Source organism: Papio anubis, chromosome 6, assembly GCF_008728515.1.
Source record: "Papio anubis isolate 15944 chromosome 6, Panubis1.0, whole genome shotgun sequence".
In the NCBI taxonomy this organism is placed as follows: Eukaryota; Metazoa; Chordata; class Mammalia; order Primates; family Cercopithecidae; genus Papio; species Papio anubis.
Genome location: NC_044981.1, coordinates 44909534 through 44935493, shown reverse-complemented (window position 1 = coordinate 44935493; position 25960 = coordinate 44909534). Strand labels below are relative to the sequence as shown.

Below are 25960 nucleotides of genomic sequence, written 5' to 3'. Positions count from 1 at the left end.
AAAAGAATAACTTTATTAGCTATGGAGTAAAACTAGATAGGAAGGTGTGGTTTCTAAAGAGTCATTATTAAGTTCACATTAATACTAATGGTAATAATAAATAACAAGTAAATCAACATCACCTTGTACTGAACACTTAGTACATATCGGGCACCACTCTAAGTTTGTGTGTCATTCATAAATTAATTCAAAAATTAGAACCTCAGAATTTCTCATTTTAACCTTGTCTAGACAAAGCACTTATTCTTTCTTTAATTTTTCATCTTACAGTCTTTTTGATGGTAAAGATCTCCAAAATGTAAATTTCTTGTATTTCCTTAGCACTTTATTCTTCAGTGAATGCCAAATAAGCAAGTTTCTATTTGATTTAGCAATGATATCTGTTACATATGTGAAATCTCAGCCACTTTTCAAATAAAGAATTCCGACCATGGCTTTTCTAAATTATTTTTCTGAATTAGTTTAGAAAATGTTGGGATAGTTTGGGAGAAAGGTAAAGTAACTAACATTTATGGTGCCCCTATCTTTCCATGGTATATCAAGACAGTTTTCAGTTGGTAATCACATTTTTAGTTCTTAATAACTACTCAAAGATTATGCCATATGCAAGAAAGTTTATGCCACGTGCTAGTAATCCTCAGACACATTAAAAACAGAATTTGCTTTTTTGGAGGATTACCTTGGAAATAATCTGTATCCCAATTTATATAACTAGTTATCTTTTATGTAGCTAATGATTTGCTTGTATGGATACTGGTAGAAGACAGATTCCATGTTATAAAAAGTTTGGGAATATCAGTGTAAATAACTGTTTTATTGCAGGATTTCTCAAAGCCTGTAATATCCTAGTGTGTCCAGTGAATCACCAATAACATGTAGCATTTTTCACATTTGGTTGCTCATGGAACCTTTTTCCTCCTTCATACATTTGACATCTTGCAAATATTTCATAGAACACAATTTGGAAAAACTGTGGCATTTAAGTTGTGAAGATGCAGAAGGCATACTTATTATTTTCCAATCTTTGTTATGGAAAAGCAAAAGCAACAGTTTTATTATGCAATGCCTGCAAAGATTACAACAAAAATCCCCTAAGGGTACCTATCTCCTTTTAATATTAGATTGCTCAGATCTGAGCAAATAAGCAGAAGGTCTTAATTTAATAGAGAATAGTGCTGTATGTCACTGTTTCACTGTTGAGGTGTTAACCCTCCCTCAGCCTAAGACAGGAAGTTTCCAAATTCTCTAGTCTCTGGATTTTCCAGAATGGCATTTAGGATCATCTATCGTATGGCCTTAGTGGATCTCTCACTGTTCCATCACATATGTCTCACCTTCTGGGCAAACTGGGCCCTTTGACATTTTCTAAATATACTCATGCTGTCTGCAGTCTTACTTTTGTTCTTCCTCTTTGCCTAAAATATTCACCCATTCATCTCCTTATGTTGAAGTTGGACCATTTGCTAATTTAATATATATTTACGGGGGTCTACTCTATGCAAGGAACTAATCGTATTTGTAGTTTTAGAGAAAGATATTCACAAAATATTTTCTTTTTCATGTAGTTGGATGTGAACCCTATCTGCTTTTAACTACCTTAGAATATTTTACACCTCAGAGAATAGTTTCTTTGCCTGCATGATATTCCAGTCAACTGTGTGCTTGTCTGTTACCTCCTAGTAGACTAAGTGTATTGCAAGCAAGAGCTGTGCCTTAATTGTAATACTGGTACAGCCTGTCTCAGCTCCTGGTCCCTACATGGTACTTAACAATCTGTCAGGTTGAATGGAGTTCATGGACACCCATATGGGCATTAGTAGAACCTGGTGGAGTCTAGGTTCCTAGACTCCACTAACCAAAGGTGTTTGCTTCTGACTCCTTAGGAATTCCATCTATACTGACAGAAAAGATTTCCCAGGCAGCACCCAACAAACCTTTTCCTGCAGAATGGGCTTGCTTTTGAACATGCCTCATCCAGAGATAAAGAGAGACATGGCTGGAGACCCTAGTTCTACTCTTACCCACTCATTCCCAAGATGGTCTGAAAGCAAATGTGAAAAAGAGAAATGCGTTGACTTAATTAAACTGACAACATGGTTGACTTTTCTTAAGTAAATACTGTCAAAAACAAATGGAAATCTCAGTTATTTCAAGTAATTTTCAAAATGCAAACATTTGCTTGAAATATTGTTAACTAAACTGTCTAATTTGACTGAAAGTTTCTGCCATTACTTTAGATGGTACAAAATTTGCTGGTTGATGCCCCTCATCCACCCCGCCCCCTCCTTTTTCAGGTGCTTTCAGTCTAAGGATCAAATAAAGTATGCACATCCCATTAGGAAAGTTTGATGCACCTGTGTTTAGAGGGTGTCTTCATTCTTCCAGCTCAGATACTTGTGCCCCATTGCCCCTTTTCCAATTGTTTTTTGAAATGAATGATTCAGGAAAAGAAAAAGAAAAAGCAATTCAAAAGGGTAAAGGCAGAAGAAAAAGGCCAGGTGCCTTCTCGTATCTTTTTCTTTGCTTTTGATGTCAGTCTTTTATTGCTTTTTACATAAGTGGAATGATAATTTAGACAAGAATAAGATGAGTAAAACCTTTCTGACAAGGACTATCTTAGCTACTTGATAGCTTTAAGACTGTGGGAACCTAAGTTGGATACTAATCCATCACATTACAGTAATCAACATTGGCTTAGTTTTTTATGCCATTCATTTTACCTTGTCAAGAGGAAAGTGATAAAGAAAAATAAGCAACTAACTAAACTTGTAATAGGTAATAGTAATAGGAACACTTTACGTGCTGTCAGAGGCAACATCTAACCTCTGTTGATGAGCTTACATGAAATCACTTTCTGGCCTCTATAGTCTATCTATTTATTTCTCATTAAAATTTTTTTTTCTACAGGCAAAGATAAGATTAAAGTGTCTGAAGATGACCTGGAGAAACTCCTTCTAATTAAATGGTGTGTTTTGGAAACCATTCGTTTAAAAGCTCCTGGTGTCATTACTAGAAGAGTGGTGAAGCCTGTTGAAATTTTGGTAAGCTTTGGTTTGGTTTTAAATTAGTCAACCTTCTACAAAAAAAAAATGTACACATTTTGCCCACATATATTTTTCAGGTTGACATATCTTGATTTATTTTTACTTGACAAATAAATATTTTATATATTTGTCTTGTACAACATGTGGTTTTGAAATATGTATACATTGTGGAATGGCTAAATCAAACTAAATAATATATGCATTACCTCACTTGCTTATCAGTTTTCTGTGTAAGAAGACTAAAAATCTATTCTCTTGGCAATTTTCAGGAAAACAATATGTTGTTACTAAGAATAGTCACCATGTTATACAATAGACCTCTTGAACTTACTCCTCCTGTCTAACTGAAGTTTTGTATCCTTTGACGCATATCTCCCCAGGTCCTCCTCCACACCCCTTCTTTACTCTTCAATCCCTGGTAACTACCATTCTACTCTATTTCTGAGCTCACTTTTTTTAGATTCGACATATAAGTGAAAATACACTTACTTGTGGTTTGTCATTCTTCCAGGCTTGTTTCACTTAACAAAATGTTTTCCAGTTTCATTCATGTTGTCACAAATAAGAGCATTTCCTTCTTTTTAAAGGTTAAATAGTATTCTATTATATATGTATACATTTTATTTATACATTAATTCATTGATGGATACTTAGGTTGAGTCCGTATCTTGACTATTGTGAATAGTGCTGCAATAAACATGGGAGTGCTGATATATCTTCAACATACTGATTTCATTTCCTTTGGATATGTACCCAGTAGTGGGGTTGCTAGATCATATGGTAGTTCTATTTTTAATTTTTTTGAGGCACCTTCATACTGTTTACCATATGGCTGTACTAATTTACATTCCCACCAATAGTGTGCAAGTGTTCCCTTTTCTCTACATCCTCTTCCACAATTATCTTTCATCTTTTTGATACAGCCATTCTACAAGTGCAAGGTGATATATCCTTGTGTTTTTAATTTATATTTTCTTGATGATTAGTAATGTTGAGCATGTTTTTATACCTGTTGGTCATTTGTATGCCTTCTTTTGAGAAATGTCTATTAAGATTCCTTGCCCATTTTTAAAAATCAGCTTTTGTTTTTGTTTTTGTTTTTTACTATTGAGTTGTTTAAATTTCTTGTATATTTTGGATATTAACCTCTTGTCAGATGTATGGCTTGCAAAAATTTTCCCCCATTAGGTTGTATCTTCATTCTGTTGATTGTTTCTTTGGCTATACACAAGCTTTTTAGTTTAATGTAATCCTATTTTTCTATTTTTGCTTTGGTTACCTGTGCTTTTGGGTTCATATTCTCAAAAAATTGTTGTCCAGATCAGTGTCATGGTGGCTTTTTCCATATGTTTTCTTCTGGTAGTTTACAGTTTCAGATCTTACTTTCAAGTCTTTAATCTATTCCAGTTGATTTTTGTATATGGACTGAAATACAGATCTAATTTCATGCTTATAAATGTGGATGTCCAGTTTTCCCAGTATCATTTATTGAAAAGACTATCCATTTTCCATTGTATGTCCTTGGAAACTTTGTTGAAAATCAGTTGACTATAATGTGTGTACTTATTCTGGGGCTGTCTATTCTGTTCTGTTGATCTATGTGCCTGGTTTTGTGGCAGTACCATGCTGTTTTGATTACTGTAGCTTTATAGTATATTTTGAAGTCAACTAGTATGATGATTCAGGTTTATTCTTTGTTCAAGGGTCTTTTGTAGTTTCATATGTTTTTTCTATTTCTGTAAAAATGTCATTAGAATTTTTATAGCATATAATATGTAATTTCTTCAATTCCATTGAGCACAGAATGACCCTAGAACAGGTTATTAATAAGAGTTGTATAGCAATGTTACATTAATATAGAAATTCATCTTATGGCAAGTACTTTATGTAAACCATAATAACCCTTTAATAATCATTCTGGCCATCTGATTCTGTATCAGAATCAATATAATCCTATTTAAATCAGGCAGGTGAATTGAATGGTCTCTTGTCTACTGATTCAACCAACAAGAATTTCTTAGCACCAATGAGCTAAGGAATTCAGTATGCGAAGAAAGTTATTTTGCATAGCTGGAAGACAATTTCAGGCCACAGATTACAGATATGGGAACAGATAACAGGAATATATTGGATAATCTCAATTTATATTAGGAGCCAGCAGCTGAATGAAGGTGAGAGGATTTTCTGTGGACAAAGTAGGAGGAAATTCTCAAGTGCACCATGAAAGGGTATGTGCACATGGCAGACTTATCAGTTAAATATTTGTGAATCAATATGGCATAACAAATTATTTTTTTTGAAATGATTTGACTTAGGGCCTGCATTATCCAGATGGATCACATTTAGTCAGTCCTCTGCTATTCTTTGCTTTTTTATATGCAGCTTGAGAGTGCTTGGACTCAAACCAAGGAAATTTTGTGATAGAACACAGATAAAAATCCACATTTTGTAAAAGTTGAAACTTTTGCTTCCAAAGGAGGCATGATTTATCTAATTGATCTTATGTAAATTAGAGTATTTAGTTTTTGTGGGATTTCAACAGTTCATATTTTTATATATTTTTATTTTATTTTAATTTTTTTTGAGACAGGGTCTCACTCTGTCACCCAGGCATGGGTGCAGTGGCACAATCTCAGCTCACTGCAACCTACAAGTAGCTCTTCTACGGTCTTTTAACCTCCTATCTTTGTCGGGATTATGTTATAAAGGGAGTTGTAACTTTTGTTGGGGCAATTAACCTCCTATAGTTTTTCAAAAGTAATTTTACTTATTTTGACAACTTTGCCACAAGAGATACCTATGCTTAAACACATGCACACAGATGTATACTCTTGCATGCACAGTCCCCCATCCGCACAACCTCTTAAATGTACTACCGCAACTATCTAATATTCTGTTTGTATGACATTAATATAGAAACCAAAGTTTCAGCACAGTGTAAATCTGTCATTAAAATTTTTTAACACTAATTCTTCACTTTTTATGCATCTAGAGTGTTTTCACATTTATTTCAGTGGTCACATAATAGTCCATTTTCTTGATAGCATAAATATTTATTGATTTTTGACTCTTCAGAATTTAGATTGTTTTACTTTGTGGTTATGTTAATGTGGTAATTGTTTATGTCTTTGTACATATACATTCATTTTAAATAATTAACATTGAATTATAGTAGTAGATTACTAGCCACGAGGCATAAACACACTTATGATTCACTGCATATAATCCTGTTACAAGTCTGAACTATTTTATAGCACCAACTTGGAATTTCACAATATATATTATTTTTAATAAAAAAGGATAGATATCTAAAACAATTCAAGAAATTATTTAAAAATTAATAATCTATTACCTCTACCTCTTTACATCCATGCTTTCTTTTAGAGAACATGAGGCTTAAATATATCCAGGCTTTTTACAAGCCTTAGCAGCTGGTCATGACTATCTCAATGGGAGGGCAACCCCAGAAACATGCACAGGCTGCCATCTTCTGGGCATGTTCTAGGACTTTCTTTCATTATTTTTCACAGCATTTTTTTAGTATTTGTAAAAGGTGAAATTTTTCTTCTACTTATTGTTTCTTCTATAAATAAACACACAGTTTTTCCTCTAAGAAGGCCTAACCTAATCACTATAAAGTTCTCCCTGCAAAGTTGAGACTTTATCTTTAGAAATAATAACTGGCACAACTTTTTCTTCTTATTAAATAGGTAAAACATGGTATTTGTACCGTGGGGAAAAAGGAGACCATAACAAGAAAAGGTAGCAGAAGGGGACAGGACCATAAAAAGAAGTTAAACGAATAAATTAAAAATTGCTTAAATCCCTTAAGCCAGAGATAATTGCTGTGTTCATATTGGTATTATAATTTCAGATGTTTTTCATGTGGTGTATGCATTTAAAGAAATTCAACTGGAATTGTACTATGCTAATTGTTTTGTAACCTGCTTTTATTTTATTAAATAACAGATTATGAGAGGTGTTCTTTCTTTTTCTTTCTTTTTTTTTTTTGAGATGGAGTCTCACTCTGTTGCCCATGCTGGAGTGCAGGGACATGATCTTGGCTCACTGCAACCACCGCCTCCCAGGTTCAAGCAATTCTCCTACCTCAACCTCCCAAGTAGTGAAATTACAGGAGTGTGCCATCATGCCCAGTTGATTTTTGTATTTTTAGTAAAGCCAGGATTTCCCCATGTTGGTCAGGCTAGTCTTGAACTCCTGACCTCAGGTGATCTGCCTACCGTGGCCTCCCAAAGTACTGGGATTACAGGCATAAGCCAACACGCCCAGCTGAAAAGTTTTCTGTATTAATAAAACACATCTACACAATTTTGAATTGGTAGCAAAGTCATCTAATATATGGATATAGTATACATTTTTAAACTAGTCCCTGTTCTTGAATATGTATGTGGCTTCCAATTTTTCACCTCTGTAAACAGTGTGAAGATGAACATTCTTTTAGCTAAATCGTTGTATAATTACTAATTATTTCCTTAGTATAAATTCATACAATGTGGTTCTTTCAAGATTCATATGTTTTCGAAAACAGGCGGAATGTTTTTGCTGAACTGAAGTTTAATGATAATGTTCGCAGAAATTTGTATTTTAAAACACATTTCACACGGGCTTATCTATGTTGAGTAATGATAGAGGCTCATATTTCCTCCTCTATTGGGCAACTGGTCAAAGTTCCTTTCTATGCATACTAGAAGTATTCTCCCACTACCCTTCCCTAAGGTAGTTTGAACAGGCTCTCTTTGTTTATTTTTGCCTGTGTGCCCTTTCCTGGAAATGGAATGAATTGAAATGGACAAACACTCTCTACTTTCTTGGATTTACTGCATTCTTTCTTTCTCTTTATTATGCTACCTTTCTAAAACTCTGAAACTTCTACCTGTATTCTCTTTTCAAGGTTTTATATGTTTGGTAGAAAAGTTTATCTTCAAGAATATCCAGAAAAGAGTAATTTAAAAACATATTGGAAAAGATGAGTAATTGAGAAATATTAATTATCCTTTACAGGTATTAAAACCTGTTATAAAGCTAAAAGAATTAAAATGTTATGATCGTGGTGTCAGACCAGATGTTCAGATCAATAGAAAAAACTGGAAAGATAACAAAGAAATTAGCTCCCTTATACGTAAGAATTTAATATAGGATAAGTGGCTCTTTTTATAAATCAGTGTAAAGAGAAGAAGTTAATATGTGGTTTGGGATGACTGACTAAAAGTGGTTTTTTTTTAAACTTCTAAAGTAGAAGTTCTCAAACTTTTTGGTTTCACGATCCCATCACACTCTTCAGAATTATTGAAGATCCTAAAGAATTTTCGTCTATGTCTATTTTAAATCTGTCAATATTAGCTATATTTCAAATTTAAACTGAGAAGTTGTTAAAATATTAATTTGGTGATTCATTTAAAAATAACAAAAACCTCTTACATGCTAACATAATAGCATGGTTTTCTAAAACATTAACTGTATTTATTTTATAAAAAGAAGAAGGCTGCCTGATTTTAAGATTAATCAATGAAACCACAAAGAGGATAAACAGATTCGAATGTACCATATCAAAATTTAATGTCTCATTTTTTAAAATTGTAACTCAAATGTGAATATAATGCAAACATCAATATATAACACAACTATAAATAATTTTAATATTTAAAGAACTGACAAAAGTCAGTAAGTGAGTGTCACATAGGTTAATCAGGACAGAACATAAGAATTTATAGGATAAAATAAATGGAAAAACTCTCAACATAAACATAAAAATGTAAATGTAAAAACATAAAAATGTAAACCTAAAACAACCATTAAAAATGTCAGATTACAGATAAAAGGGTATTGAAACTTACATTCTCATAAATTATAGTTAGAAATATGTATTGCGGCCGGGCGCGGTGGCTCACGCCTGTAATCCCAGCACTTTGGGAGGCCGAGGCGGGCGGATCACGAGGTCAGGAGATCGAGACCATCCCGGCTAACACGGCGAAACTCCATCTCTACTAAAAACACAAAAAACTAGCCAGGCGTGGTGGCGGGCGCCTATAGTCCCAGCTACTCGGGAGGCCGAGGCAGGAGAATGGCGTGATCCCGGGAGGCGGAGCTTGCAGTGAGCTGAGATCCGGCCATGGCACTCCAGCCTGGGCGGCAGAGAGAGATTCCGTCTCAAAAAAAAAAAAAAAAAAAAAAAAAAAAGAAATATGTATTGCTACAAAATTTGAGGAAACAGTTGAATAACATGCATTTATAGCCTTAAAATATCATGTCCTGTGTCATGTGAACATCTGTGTTAACAGAATCTGTGTGAAAAAATGCTGTGTGGAAGAAAGTGCTTATGGTGGCACTATTTACCATAGAAAAAAAAGTAGGCAATGATTACATTAATTATTGTTTAATCTATCCAATGGAAGATTAAACAGTCATTGGAGGAAGAAATATTCACCATGAATATACAATAAAAAGGGAAAACATGTTATGAAGTTAAGTGAGCTAAGAAAGATTAAATTGGTTATTCAGGAGGATCAAAACTATGTTTAACAACAACAAAAAATCTCCTATTACTACTAAGTAAACATGCTGGAAAGAAGTCTAGCTAATTAATTACTGTCTTTACGTGTCAGAACTCTGTATTTTCTTTTTTAGTTTTTCTACTTTTCAGAATTTTCCAAACTTTTTGTAGATGTCAGTTTTTATCATACGAAAGAATATACTCTTTAATTTTAAAAATACTTATTTTGTTTATTTAATTTAATTTTATTTTTTTGGCACAAACACCAACCAAGTCTCTGGTTAAAAGCTAGGAGAAAAGGCTGTGTGCTTCAGACCTCCTGCTATAGATATGTTGCCTCTGGACTCTTCCTTTCTTTTTAAGATTATACATTCCTGGTGGCACCCACTTAGCTCTGAGCACCTTTCTTGAATTACAACACAGAGTCCTGCCTTCTCTTCCTTTTTTAAAGAAAACCCCACTTCTAGATTAGCAGATGAAGCTTGTTTTGGCCTCACACCATCCAGGTGAGGTGTGGTGGCCAGGCTCAATTCCGTCTACCTGAGAGATGCAGTTCTTGCCACACACACAGAAGTTGTAGCTTCCCTTTGCTAGTGATCTGTGTTCTCCTTCTGTGACTGTTTTGTCTCCCTCTTGATCTTTCGCTTCATCTGTCATGTAAGTAAAGATAGGGACTGTTTAGGCTGGGTGTGATGATGTCTGCTTGCTCAGAGGGTTTCTTGATCGAACCAGCTCCAGCATTCCTTCATGCTATTTATCAGTCTGACAGTTGCTGCTGCTGCAATAGGAACCTCTTTCTTGTCTCCTCCCTGTTGCTAGTGGTAATTCTGCTACTGAGGACCTGTATGAAGTTCTCCTCCCTTTGCTAACCTGCTTTGTAGACTGCAACAGTCAGCAGCCTCCAAGTCATGAGCACGGGTCAACAGCAACTGAAGAGGACTTTGCGGTGGGAAGGGGAAGGGCTGTGGTTGTCCTGACTGAAGGTCTGTCCCTGTGCTGCCCCCAACCCTGCTCTCAGATACACATCACGGCCCTCTGTGGCTGATTCCAGAGTCAGTCATGACCTCTCTAGCCTCAGTTCCAACAGAAGTAAAACAAACAGACAGGATTGGGATCTCACAGGTTTCTCTATTTTAAAATGATAAGAGGGTGCCTGCAAAAGCTTCACTCTCTTCCCAGTCTTGGATTTGAGTCTCTCCAGCTCTTCTGGTTCTGAAATGGCCAAATCTCAAGCAATACTCAGCTCCCACTAGAGCCAACAGGGGTTCTCCTGGGTTAAAAAAATGATGACATCCCTACCCCATATTCCACTCACAGCTACAAGTAAAAGACATATTTTTATTTTTCTTCGAGACAGCATCTCACTCTGTCTCCCAGGCTGGAGTATAGTGACACAATCATAGCTCGCTGTGCCCTCAACCTCCTGGGCTCAAGCAATCCTCCTGTCTCACCCACCCAGGTAGCTGAGACTATAGGTGTACCATCATTCCCAGCTAATATTTTTAGGTTTTTTTTTTGTAGAGACGAGGCCTTCCTATGTTGCCTAGGCTGGTCTCAAACTCCTGAGCTCAAAGGATCCTCCCACCTAGGCCTCCCAAAGTGCTAGGATTACAGGCATGAGCCACCAGACCCAGCAGAAGACGTATTTTTAATTGTAAGGTGTTTATGCCTCAGAGAAGTAAACCAAAATTAAGTGTTTTGCAAATATCTTGAGGACATTTCAAAATTATACAAGGTTAAATAGGTGTGGCTTATGATGATGGGCAGTGGGAATTACCTAATAAAATATCTTCACCTTAGTAAAGTTGGTAGCTATCTAGCAATTATAAAACTTGGGAGATCTCTTTGTCCTGTGGTTCCTGAACGTGGTGATGATAGGGAGATTTTGTGAAATGGGTTTTAGTTCTTTGTACAGTTTATAGATCATGAAAACCTGTTGTCATATAAATCAGGAAGGATAATGTAGACTGCCTGAGGAAACACGTTGCTTATCCTCATTCCCACAAGCACTGTGACCCCAAACACAAACCCGACCAAAAAAATACATAACACTTGCCTTTTCCTGTGTCTTCCTAACCAGTTGTTTTTCATTTTTTTCTGTCCTAATAACTGATGCTGGACTGACAAAAGAAAAGTTCACTGCCCGGCCCTAACACTGTCATCAGTATCCACAAGAACAGGACATCCTTGGCCCCTCTTCTCAGTGCTAGCGTGGCCATTGTCCCTGTCTCACAGTCCGATTTTTCTGTTCCATAACCTGAGGCTCCACCATAGTTTCTGTCTTTGAGAACTCTGGCCACAAACCCTAATATCAAACATCAAAAGCTACATTAGAATGGACTTATACGAGTTTCTAAACTTTTGACATTTAGCTAGTATTTCCTTTTATGTAACTGAATATATGTACATGTAAATCAGAATTATATAATTCCCTCTATGTAACCAAATATATGTGTATGGAAATCAGAATTTTATAGATACTATATTATTAGATTTTATATTTATCGTTAGATATTATATAATTATATAGATATTAAAAATAAATTTTCTCATAGTCAATTATAAAATGTATATCTTCACCATAATATAATTGTAGCATTAATTTTAGTGGCCAAAACTCTCTTTAAAGCATATTTCCAAAAAATGATTTGGAGCTGATTTTTCTGTTATAGAATTACATCATTCCTTCTGGTGACTTGTTGATGTTGTCTCCGTTTTGGCTACATAGAAATCCAAAGTATTTTCCTGAGCCTGAATTGTTCAAACCTGTAAGTTATCTCTTTCAGTATATATTATTCTTTAATTTTAATTTCTTTTTATTTCAGGAGTGTAAATTCATAAATTAGGACTATGTAATTAAGCACCCATATTTCTCTTGTAACTAAGAACAAAGTTGACTACAAAGTATAGAACAGATTTGCAATATAGACAATGCAACATTTACAAATCAGTTAGAAAAGTTTTTGTAATAAACTTCTCTAACTTTAAAATAAATTTTACATCAAACTAGAAGGGCATGTTCAAGTAAATAAGCCTATTTTTGATAGAACACTTATTTCATGTTCTTTAGGCAATTGCCTCTGTCATTGGTTTCCAAGGAGTACAAAAAATACAAATAAAGCAAAATAAAACTGTGATCTGCTGTTTCTTAGAATTGGAAAGTTACAGGACTGAACAGAATGTTAAGAGGTCATTTAGTCTGTTCTCTGCCTTTAGGTAAAACTGTCAAAAATGGCATCTAGATGCATTCATTCTGCATCCCAAGCTTTTTCCAACAGGCAGGGATGTCAGTGTCTTATTACTAAATTTATTACCAACAGCAATTTTATGATGGAGCCTGAGACCTTATTATAAATATTCTTCCTTTTCTTAGGTCAATTCTGTGGTTGATTTACCTTATCATTTACATGTACCACTTAACAGAATTTTTTTAAAACCTTTTTATTTATAAGTTCATGTTCCAAAAACACAATTGTGTCTAATATTAATAACAGGGTGGAAAAAATTACCAACAACCCTGCAACTTTATATGCAAGGATTAGCTGTACAAGGTCATTTTTAGCCTAGAGAAATAAAGTTAAGCTTATTTATATAAGGCTGATTTGGAAAAAAAAAATGTTTTCTTCCCACAGGAACGTTGGAAAAAGGCAAATTTAGAGAAGCACTCTTTCTTGGACTGCTTCGTGGCATTTGGAAGCGGGAAGTTCCAGTGTCCTGGAAGGTCAGTGAGACAGCTGGGCCACATTGATCCAGAAAGTCTGCAGAAAGATGATGGCTCAGAGGGGGAAAACTTTGTGTGTGTGTGTGTGTGTGTGTATTTAAACTATAGGGAAATCCAGAAGAACACATTTGTCTGGTTGACCTGTGGTCCTGTGCAGTGTCTCTGTGGGAATATCTAAAGTGGCTTCTAATAGAGGATCTCATGAGAAGAGAAGTTTATACTTGCCAGATGCCGCATCAAAGCAGCATTTATGGTTCAAATTGTCAGCTTTCGTACAAACATAATTGGAAGTGATTTGAGTACTACCTTCTTTAAAAACAAAGATAGAATTATGTTTCTTTTGCTACAACATTGTCATGGATATTTGCTAGGGTTACAGAACATCTTTGACTTGGAGCATAGCAGGAGATTACTAGATGGTTTTGGTCTATGGTGTTGGTTTGTGAAACTTTCTTTTGATACCTTATGTAGTTAAATTAATCTGGCACTCAGTGCTCCTCCTCAGCGTGATACCCTGTTCTAATGCAAGTGTCCATTGTTTAATGAAAGTTATTATTATCTTTATCTGTTCAAGAAGAAAAGGTTTTTGAACATCTCATCTGTGCCAGGCCCTCTGCTAAGCTTCAGAGAGCACTGAGGAAGAGCAACATGGTCCCTGACTTAATAGAATTTACAATCTACATTAAATATGTCCCATTTCTTCATTGGGGATGATTCTATAGGGGAAACGTCAGTACCTGTTTATGACAAAATCTCACTCAATGAATGTAAAAATCCATTAAATTTTTATATTTGAAAAATTGTAGTTTCTTGAAGTCAGTCATCTTCACTATTTGAACAGTAATGCGAGCCCATATTTGCAGTCATTACTTGCTCCACAGTATCCATTCCATCCTTCTGTTTTTCATGTATTTAGAGTATCAGTATGATTGTAGTAATTTACGCTTGCCCTAAAATAGTATTAATTAGTCTTAGCCAATCATGGAAATTCTATCCTCATTTTAGACATTAGTCTAGAAACCTAAGCCTGAGCAAATGGGTACCTGGCGTTTTGCTGAGCTGCTTGTCCTGAGGTAGGAATTGAGCTAAACTGGCCAATCAGAGTGAAAGGAGAGACTTCTTCAGGATGAGGCCCCGTTCATCCTGTCCCACTGGATATGAACAAGGAAGCATGCAGCCTCAGATGTTACTAGCAGCAAGTTCAAGAGGAATAAGCTATATGATGGTGCAGTCTGTAGATGGCAGAGTAGAAATATATTAGGAGCCTGAATCCCTGAAATCTCGGTAATATTATTTTGTTGCTGAATTCATCAGTTTTGAGGAACTTGTCTACTTTCTGTTATGTTAGATAATAAGTGTCCTTACTTTTCAAGTCAGTTTTAGTTGAGGGTTCCATTGTTTAGAGCTGAATACCCACCATATACTGAGATGCCAACCATAAAACTCCAAAGTTGAACATTGTAATTGAGTGTCAGTTACTTTAGGGACATCATATAACACACAACAATGTTAGCAACAAAAACCCATCATACTCGTCCTGCCTCTTGTATTATTTTCACTTTAGAGAAGCAGTTCTTAAGCCAATAACAAATTTCTTGTTTTTGTCACATACCAAGTGTCAACGTCCTAAGAATAGCTCTTCTAAAAACAATAGATGCTACTTTTCTTCAGGTGTCTTTATATCACTATATATATACACACATATACACATACATACACACCTATATATTGGTATTAATTTGCTTTATTTGTATTTTATTTATATATACCTATATATAGGTGTGTGTATATATATACCAATAGCAACTAAAGAATTTATTATAATCATCCTTGACCTGGAGCTAGCAGTATTTTAAACCAACGACTGAAATCTCTTGCAATGGAGTATATAGTATGGGCCAACTATCAAGGATTACCTACTGACTACTGTTTCCAAGAGGGGCTTTTACTACCTCTATGATGGCTTTTGAAGCTAACAGACATTCTTTTTGAGTTGGAAAGTAATTGGTATAGTAAAGGGAACCATGACGCTGCAACTCAATCAATAGTATCTTCTTTAGACATAAACTACATATTTTTACAGTGCGCTGAGCTCTTACTCTGTGCAAGGCAGTGTTCTGGGTACCACAGGGGCTTTGGGCATGAGTAAGACATGTTCTCAACCCACATGAGAAACAACTTAGTAGGGGCAAAGTGGACATTGAATTAATAAATAACTGCCAGGATTTCTGGTTGAGAGATGCCAAAGCATCACACTGAGCTTCAAGAGAAAGATACGTCTGGATAAGATGATCTCAGAAGATTTCCTGGGGAAAGTGGCGGAAGATCTTTTAGCTTGAGACAACAGAATGAGCAAATGGTTACTAAGCACAGAGGCGTGTGGCTTAAGGCCTTATGGTTTTACTGTTACTGGGACCAGATTGCAGTGGTGAGAAGTGAGACTGACAAGGTACACTGGCCCAATTGAAAAGGCCCCGTAATACCTGATGTATGAGTTTATTTGCAGCTCACATGGCACTAATAAAAAACTAAAAGGTTTTGGGCAGAATGGATTTGTGTGAAGCATGACTTAGGTTATATGGTTATGCTAATATTCTATGTGTGAGACACGGAGTAGTAGAATCTACCAGATTTGGAAGATGATTAGAAGTGTGGGTCAGGTGAGAGGAAGGCTTTGAGGTGGACTGTGGCTTTAAATCCAGGTGTCTGGTAGAGGTGGTGGAAATAGAGAAATCAGAAACAAGAGAGAGTCTGGGAGCAAGATCTTAAGTTTTCCTTTGATAGTCGAGTATGTCAAAATATATATCACTTAACCAAAATCTACCAGTTAAATATAAATGTTGAATACATGTGACCTATTTAAGAAACCTCATTAAGTTTAGTTTTCTACTGTTTCTGTTTTAAAATGTCATTAATTTTTTCTTATCATTTATTAATTATTTTAAACAGCCAATTCATGAAATGTTTTGTTTCTAAAGAGAAATAAAATCGAAAATTGCCCAGGAAAGCAAATGACTTCATTTGGACAATGTATACCAAGATAGATTTTTTTTGCACTAGAAATTTAATCGCACAAATCCTTAGTTGTAATCCCCAGAAAATTGCACTCATTCTTGATTTGTGTTCCAGGAGCCAATTTATTTTCTCATGCACCAAATACTCAGTGAGTCAGAGAAAGTTGCCCGTAATATGGCTGATGATCAAAGTTTGTCATGAACACACACTCTTATGGCCTTGCAGCCGTCACTTGTTGGAGTTCAAACCCCTGAGGTGGTATAAGAACCCCTCTCACAAGTAAACACAGAATGTTGTGCTGATTTAACTCAATAAGTACTCGGTGCTGCCGTGGGATAACAACTAAAAATCAGAACGGAAGAACTGTGGTTCCTCTTCCTATTCGTGGGGGTTCTGAAAGTAGATTTGGAGCAGGATCCCACTGCTAGGCACTTCCTTGTAGCACATGGAAGAAAATCTTTCTAGTAATTCTACTACTGGAGAAGTCTGGTGATTTGTTTTTGTTTTGTTTTGTTTCGGAAAAACAAACAGGAAAGAGCAGCATGAACCACCAGACTTGTTCAGAAAGTGCAGCTTGTAAAGTGAACAGTCTCATTATAGTGGACAGTGTCACATTAAACTGTACTATTTAAATGGAGGAATAAGACGGAGGACTTTCAGTGTAGAGGACAACTCCTTTGAGTGAGCATCTCTGAAAGCTGATGATCTTAGGCATATGCTTGCTATACCTGTGCCCTGGAACACACACCAAAACCAACAGGCTTGATTTTCCTTGGTTCTGATTCCCGCAAGAGACTGCCTGGCTGGCTATGTCATTGTGCAAATTGATAGGCCTAAACTCCGGTATAAAACAACAGCCCTGATCTTTGGCAAGATTAATCTGCTTATAAAGGCATGCTTGGATAAGAAGAGGGTGTAATAAGAGGAAGGCTGCAATACTTGAGAAGTGAAAATGACGCATGGATTCCTCAGGAATAGAAAGTGTGATTTTTACTTTTTGTGTGTGTTTGGGTCTTTCATGTATTCTGGGGAGTCCTAGGCCACAAAGTCATGGACTTGTCTTGAATTCCTAATGAAAAATCACACATCTATTGGAAAATTTAAAATCAGAGGACCATCTAATAGTAATTTAGTAGTACTGTTTTTAACCAAACATCTCTGAAGCATCTAGTATTAATACAATTATTCTTTTATTCGATAACTATTTACTGAGTGTGTGCTATGTATCAGGATAGGGTTCTAGCAGTTATCATGGAAAACAAATCAGATGGAGCCCCTTTCCTTGAGGATGTTATATTCTTACCCAAGTCACTTTATTAAAAACTGGGAAGAGTCAAAGACTCGTAACATTTCTGAATTGGTTATAATGTGGTTGGGGAAATGAGACAGCAATATGAAAAACAAGCCCTACTTAACAGCTTAAGATGGGACATGACAAATGCCAGAAGACTCAGATATGTAACAACTGCCATAAGAATTTGGAGGAAGGACGATTAGAAAAGGCTTTTGGACTAGATGAGAATAATCAGTAAACAACATAAAAGAAAGCTCAGCTTCCTAAGATTCAGCAGTATCAAATTTCAAGGCAAGAAAACAAATTAAGTGCTCATAGGAATATAATGTACCCATATGTTAGTGATAGCAAGGCAATCATATATTTGGGACTTTTGATGCTCTGAGCACCTTTTTTTTCTATATATTTATGTTAAAGATAATGCCATTTTAAAAGCTGTGCCTTATATAGTAAGTATCTGCACACTCTTGTATTTGAGAAGTGTTATTAGTAGCTTTCTGCCTTTTATACTTAGAAATAGCTGATTGCTTTTAAGGAATGAGCAAATTTAAATCCCCATGGATTTAATGACAATTTAAAAATCCAATCTATTCTGAGGAATTTGTTCCATAAACAAATGCATTCCCTCAACTCTAGTTGTTAAATATAATTAAAGGAACTGTATTTACTTGTATAATTGTTTCCTAATGTTTTCACAAGAGTGTGCACAGATCCTGGAGAGTATATAAAAGAGGGTTAGGAATGAGGGTAGGAAAGGTGAATGTGGCTAATTCTAAGACTCTGAGCCAGGTTATCAGAATCCTTATTGATTTTTAGCCATGCTTCTGTCTTCCCACCTTTTTGCAAAGGAGCAACAAGTCACTCAAAGGAGCATAGAAACCATTGGCAAAATTGCTGTCATTATTTTCCTGGCCACTTCATTTTGATACTTCAGTATGAAGCTAAGATATAAGTATGTCAAGAACAGAAGCAGCAATTCAAGAGTGATCTTTTTTTCTTTTTCAACTTTTATTTTGGGTTCAAGGGGTGCATGTGCAGGTTTGTTACATGGCTAGATTGAGTGTCTCTGTAGTTTGATGTACAAATGATTTGTCACCCAGGTAGTAAGCACAGTGCCCAATACGTAGTTTTTTGAACCTCACCCTCCTCCCATGCTCCACCCTCAACGAGGCTCTCTTTGTGTCCATGTATATTCCACGTTTAGTTCCCACTTATAAATGAGAACATACTGTATTTGGTTTTCTGTTCCTGTATTAATTCATTTAGGATAATGGTCTTCAACTGCATCCATGTTGCTGCAAAGGGCAGGATTTCATTCTATTTTATAGCTGCATAGTATTTCATGGTGTTATTATGTACCATACTTTCTTTTTCTTTTCTTTTCTCTCTCTCTTTTTTTTTCCCTTTTTTTTTTTTTTTTTTTTTTTGAGACAGGCCCTGTTGCCCAGGCTGAAGTGCACTGCCATGATCATAGCTCACTGTAGCTTCAACCTCCTGTGCTCAAGCATCCTCTCACCTCAGCCTCCTGAGTCACTGGCCCTACAGGCATATGCCATAGTGGCCAACTAATTTTTAAAACAAATTTAGTAGAGACAAGTTCTCACTCTATTTCCTGGGCTGATCTTGAACTCCTGAGCTCAAGTGATCCTCTCACCTTGGCTTCCTAAAGTGCTGGGATTACAGGCATAAGCGACTGCACCGGGCCCCACATAATTTTAAATCTAGTCCACTGTTAACGGGCATCTAGGTTGATTTCATATCTTTGCTATTGTGAATAGTGTTGCAATGAATGTATGAGTTCATGTGTATTTTTGGTATAATCATTTATATTCCTTTGGGTGTAATGGGATTGCTGAGTCAAATGGTAGTTCTAAGTTCTTTGAGAAATCTCCAAACTGCTTTTTATAGTGGCTGAACTGTCTTACATTCCCATCAGCAATGTATAAGCATTGCCTTTTCTCCCTAACCTCACCAGCATCTGTTATTTTTTGACTTTTTGATAATAACCATTCTGGCTGATGTGAGACGTTATCTAATTGTGGTTTTGATTTGCATTCCTTTAATGATTGGTGATGTTGCACAGTTTTTTATATGCTTGTTTTCCACGTGTATTTCTTCTTTTGAGAAATGTCTGTTCATATTCTTTGCCCATTCGTTAAATGGGGTTGTTTGTGTTTTGCTTGTTGATTTAAGTTCCTTATAGATTCTGGATATTAGACCTTTGTCAGATGCATATGCCAAATATTTTCTCCCATTCTGTCGATTGTCTCTTTACTCTGTTGATAGTTTCTCTTACTGTGCAGAAGCTTTTCAGTTTAATTAGGTCCCACTTGTCTATTTTCGTTTTTGTTGCAATGGCTTTTGGAGACTTTATCATGAAATCCTTGCCAAGGCCTATCTCCAGAATGGTATTTCCTAGATTTTCTTTTAGAGTCATTATAGTTTCAGGTCTTACATTTAAGTCTTTATTCATCCTGAGTTGATTTTTGTATGCAGTGAAAGAAGGAGTCCAGTTTCAACCTTCTACATATGGCTAGGTGGTTTATCCCAGCACCATTTATTGAACAGGGAGTCCTTTCCCCGTTGCTTATTTTTATTGCTTACTTATTTGATCTGATGTTTTTAGGTGTGCAGCTTTATTCCTGGATTTTCTAACCTGTTCCATTGGTCTATATGTCTGTTTTTGTACCAGTATCATGCTGTTTGGGTTACTGTAGCCTTGTAGTATGGTTTGAAGTCAGGTAACGTGATGTCCCTGGCTTTGTTCTTTTTGCTTAGGATTACTCTGGCAATTTGGGCTCTTTTTTGGTTCCATTTGGATTTTAGAATCGTTTTTTTCTAATTCTGTGAAAAATGACATTGGTAGTTTGATAGGAATAGCATTGAATATTTAAATTGCTCTGGGCAGTATGACCATTTTAACAATATTGCTTCTTCCTTTCCATGAGCATGGAACGCTTTCCCCATTTGTTTGTGTCATCTCTGATTTCTTTGCTCAGTGTTTTTAAATTCTGAATTTAAATATATTTTACCTTCCTGGTTAGCTGTGTTCCTAGGTATTTTATGTGTGTGGCTGTTGTGAATGGGAGTGCATTCTTGATTTGGCTCTCAGCTTGGGCGTTGTTGGTGTATAGAAATACCACTGATTTTTGCACATTGATTTTGTATTCTGAAACTTTACTGAAGTTATTTATCAGCTTTAGGAGATTTGGGACAGACTGGCGTTTTCTAGGTATAGAATCATATCATTTGTGAAGAGAGAGAGTTTGATTTCTTCTCTTCCTGTTTGGATGCCTTTTATTTCTTTCTCTTGCCTGATTGCTCTGGCTTGGACTTCTAGTACTAGGTTGAATTGGAGTATGAGAGTTGGGCATTCTTGTCTTCTTTCAGTTTTCAAGGGGAAGGGTTCCAATTTTTGCCCATTCAGCATGATGTCAGTTATGAGTTTATTATAGATGGCTAGCATTATTTTGAGGTATGTTCCTCCTATGCCTAGTTTGTTGATGGTTTTTAACATGAAGGAATGTGGAATTTTATCGAAGGCCTTTTCTGCATCTATTGAGATGATCATGTATTTTTTGTTTTAGTTTATGAGATGAATCACATTGATTGATTTGTGTGTATTGAACCAATCTTGTATCCTAGGTGAATAAAGTAAACAAAGTAAGCTTTATTTACTTTAAAGTAGACTTTATTCCTGGTATACAAAGCGTGGTGGATTAGCTTTTTTGTATATGGCTGAAATCAATTTGCTAGTATTTTGTTGAGAATTGTTGCATGTATGTTATTCAGCAATATTGACCTGAAGTTTTCTCTTTTCATTGTCTCTGCCAGATTTTGGTGTCAGAATGATGCTGTCCTCACAGAACGAGTTAGGGAGGAGTCCCTCCTCCTTGACTTTTTTGAACAATTTCAGTACCAATTATTTCAAGATTGGTACCAGCTCTTCTTTATGTGTCTGGTAGAATTCAGCTGTGAATCCGTCTGGTCCAGGGCTTTTTTTGGTTGTTAGATTATAATATAATAATGAGTTTTCATTCCATTTCAGAACTCATTATTGATCTGTTCAGGATTTCAATTTCTTCCTAGTAAAATCTTGGAAAGCTGCATGTTTCCAGGAACTCATTCATTTATTCTAGGTTTTCAAGTTTGTGTGCATAGATGTGTTCATAATACTCTCTGAGGATTTTTTAAATTATTTCTGTGGGGTTGGTTGTAATGTCCCCTTTGTCATTTCTGATTGTGTTTATTTGGATCTTTTATCTTTTTTTTTTTATTAATCTGTCTAGCTGGTGGTGTATGAATCTTACTTATTCTTTCAAAAAACAAAGTTTCGGTTTTCTTATAAATCTTTTATATGGATTTTTGTGTCTCGATTTTTGCATCTCAATTTTGGTTCAACTCCAATTTTGGTCATTTATTTTATTCTGTTAGCTTTGGGGTTGGTTTGTGCTTGGTTTTCTAGTTTCCATAGGTGATATTAGATTGTTAAGTTGAGATCTTTCTAACTTCTTGATGTAGGCATTTGGCACTGTAAACTTTCCTTTTAACACTGCTTTAGCTGTGTCTCAGAGATTCTGGTATGTTGTATCTTTGTTTTCATTTATTTCCAAGTATTTGTTTCTATTTCTGCATTAATTTCATTCTTTAAAGTCATTCAGGAGCAGAGTATTTAATTTCTATCTAATTATATGGTTTTGAGAGATGTTCTTGGTATTAATTTCTATTTTTGTTGCACTGTGGTCCGAGAGTGTGGTTGGTATGGTTTTGGTTTTTTGAATTTGTTGAGTATTGCTTTTATGACCCAGCATGTGGTCAATCCTAGAGTATGTGCCATGTGCATATGAGAATAACGTCTATTCTGTTGTTGGGTGGAGTATTCTGTAGATGTCTGTTTGGTCCATTTGGCCAAGTGTTGAATTTAGGTTCTGAATATATTTGTTAGATTTTCTGCTTTGATGGCTTTTCTGACACTGTCAGTGTGTTGTTAAAGTCTCCCACTATTATTGTGTGGTATCTAAATCTCAATATAAGCCTCTAAGAATTTTTTATGAATCTGGGTGCTCCAGTGTTAGATTCATGTATATTTAGGAAAGTTAAGTCTTCTTGTTGAATTTAACGCTTTATCGTTATGTAACACCCTTCTTTGTCTTTTTTGAGCATTGTTGGTTTCAAGTCTCTTTTGTTTGAAATAAGAATAACAACCCCTACTCTTTTTTTATTTTCTGTTTGCTTGATAGATCTTTCTCTATCCCCTTACCTTGAGCCTTTGGTGTCATTGCATGTGAAATTGGCCTCTTGAAGACAGAATACAGTTGGGTCTTGTTTCTTTATCCAGCTTGCCACCCTGTGCCTTTTAAATGGGGTTCTTAGCCTGTTTATATTCAAGGTTAATATCAGTATGTGAAGATATGATCTTGTCACTGTGTTGTTCACTGGTTCTTAAGTAGACTTGATTATGTAGTTGCTTTATAGTGTCAGTGGGCTATGTACTTAAGTGTGTTTTTGTGGTGGCAGATAATGATCTTTTCTTTCTATGTTTGGTGTCCCTTAAGGACCTCTTGTAAGGCAGATCTAGTGGTAATGAATTCTGTTTACATTTGCTTGTCTGAAAAGGATTTTATTTCTCCTTTGCTCATGAATCTTAGTTTTTTTGGCTATGAAATCCTTGGTTGGAATTTCTCTGCTTTAAGGATGCTAAATATACACCCCAATCTCTCATGGCATGTAAAGTTTCTGCTGAAAGTTTCACTGTTAGCGTGATGGCAATTCCTTTGTACATGATCTGCCCCTTCTCTGTTGCTGCCTCTAAGATTTTTTCTTTTGCATTGACTTTGGAGAATCTTACGAGCATGTCAACCTCTCTAGTGAAGTTGAGGAAATTTTTGTGGACAATATCCTGAAATATGTTTTCCAAGTTGCTTGTTCTCTCTCCATCTTTTTCAGGAATGCCAGCAAGTTGTAGGTTTGGTCTCTTAACATAATCTCATATTTCTAAAAGATTTTGTTCATTTTTATAAATTATTTTTTCTTTATTGTTGTCTGCCCGCATTGATTTGAAGGAGCTGTCTTCAAGCCCTGAGATTCTTTCCTCAACTTGGTTTACTCTGTTATCAATGCTTCCAATTGCATTCTGAAATTCCTGTGGTGAATTTCTCATTTCTAGAAACTCAGTTTGGTTCTTTGTTAAAATGGCTGTCACATCTTTCAACTCTTGGACCGTTTCAGTGTTTTCCTTGGATTGGGTTTCAGCCTTCTCCTATATCTTGATGAGCTTCCTTGCCATCCAGATTCCGAATTCTATATCTGTCATTTCAGCTATTTCAGGCTGGTTGAGAACTATTGCTGGAGAGCTAATGTGATAGTTTGGAGGTTAAAAAATGCTCTGGCTTTCAGAGTTGCCAGAATTCTTGCACTGGTTTCTTCTCATCTGTGTGAGCTGATGTTCTTTTAATCTTCAAAGTGGCAGTCTTTTGGATGGGACTTTATGCTTCTTATATTCTTTGATACCTGATATGGTTTGGATCTACGTCCCCACCCAAATCTCATATTGAATTGGAATCCTCGGTTTTGGAGGTGGGTCCTGGTGGGAGGTGATTGGATAATGGAGATGTTTTCCATGAATGATTTAGCAGCATCCCTCTTGGCTCTGTCCTCATAATACTGACTGCGTTCTTGTGAGATCTGGTTGTTTAAAAGTGTGTAGCACTTCCCCCATCTCTTTCTTGCTCCTGTTCCTGCCATGTAAGAAGCTTGCTCCCCCTCTGCCTTCCATCGTGATTGGAAGTTTCCTGAAGTTCGGCCTCTACCCACCCCACCAGAAGTAGAAGCCACTATGTTTCCTGTACAGCCAGCTGAACCATGAGCCAATTAAACCTTTTTTCTTCATAAATTACAGTCTCAGGTATTTCTTTATAGCATTGTGAGAATGGACTAATACAATGCCCTTGAGGATTTGGTTGTGGTATAAGTTGGATTTAGTTGACTGGCTTCATATCTGGATGTTTTCAGAGACCCAAGGCTCAGCTCAGCACTCCTGGACTGGGTGCTCTAACCCAGGAGGGCTCAGAGCAGGCCCACAGCTTTGTTCTGGGGCCCCTTGAAGTTAAAGCATGGGCTATGCTGGAGCATTTGAGGTGTTTCCAGTCTGTTGGCAATAATACTTGACTGGAGCTTCTGGCAAAAGTGCTCTGGCAGGGCAGTGGTGGGCCCCTGTGTGCATGTATTCCAGTGAGGTGGGGACAAGGAGATGCTATGGATGAGTGTACATCAATGTGGGAAGGCTGCAGGTGGGTGCATGCTGGCAAGGTGCAAAAGTGCTCCAGTGGGTATGCAGCATCTGCCAGTGAAAGAACTGTTGTGGCCACTGACAAGCACTTTGGCTGGGCAACTGAGGCTGGGCTGCCTGTGTTTGCAGCCAGGCAGGGACCCTGAGAGAGGCCAGCAGACTGGGGTGTGCTCAAACCAGACTGGCCCTGTCCCATGGACAAGACAGCCCCACTTTCTCCAGGTCCAGCAGCTAACAAAGGCTAAAGTCACCTAAAGGAGTATGGTGAGCTTTATGGGATGAGTGTCCATGGCCATGCTCCACTATAGACATTCCCATGTCAAACCCTCTGGGCTCCTTCCAGGCTGGAATTCTGTTTCTGCCAACTCTCCAGGCAATTATCACTGGCAGCTCAAATGTCCATGGGAGTTGTGAGATCTCCCATAGCTAGGATCCCAGAAGTCCATGGTGAAGGTGAGCCACTCCATGCCTATTTCACTCACCCTTTCCCTAGAAGGCTCTTGGGCCCAGAAATGAGTCCTGGTGCTTTGCAACCCCCTGCAGTGTTCCCAACTTTCTCTACTTTCAGCCTGTGGTCTGTGTACTTTTTCTGTCCACTCTCAATACCTTCTTTCCAAAGACCTGTTCAGAGTATGCTGGTCTCCTTGATAGTCTGGTCTCTTTCAGTGGGAGAGTTTCTTCCTGGCTGTATCTAGTTGGCCATCTTGGCTCCCTAAAAAAATTAACAGTGATTTTTGATACTTAGACCAAAGTGATTCTAAAACAAACTATGTTTATTTCTGAGTAAAAATTTCAGGATGACACCCTTTTCCTTTATTTACAAAGTAGATCTCCAGCCCTTGTCCTGTGCACAGAATACCTGGGCAGGATATGTATCTATGGAGAGAAAGAAAGGCCACTTAAGGTTGGATATCCTTTTTTTTCTCCCATGGGCTTTCTCATCTCATCTTAACTGAATGACTACTCTTTAATAAGTTAGGTATCTCCAATGTTCAAAAGAAATTTCATTCCTAAGAAAAGGGGACTAGAATTAAAACTGTGCTATGTTACAACATTGTCCATAGGTTATTATCTCCTCATCACCTAA

General features: G+C 36.6%; 1 protein-coding gene across 6 annotated transcripts in view; it reads left to right on the top strand.

The window, feature by feature from the left end:
* LOC101009400 (24-hydroxycholesterol 7-alpha-hydroxylase) overlaps positions 1 to 25960 on the top strand; it is a 130906-nt gene that overhangs the window by 49624 nt on the left and 55322 nt on the right. For all 6 annotated transcript variants that reach the window (XM_031667113.1, XM_009205312.4, XM_009205311.4 and 3 more), the window contains exons 8-10: positions 2908 to 3041; positions 12228 to 12323; positions 13188 to 13276. In XM_031667113.1, the coding sequence (XP_031522973.1) occupies positions 2908 to 3041; positions 12228 to 12323; positions 13188 to 13276 (319 nt within the window). The remainder of the gene's footprint in view (positions 1 to 2907; positions 3042 to 12227; positions 12324 to 13187; positions 13277 to 25960) is intronic.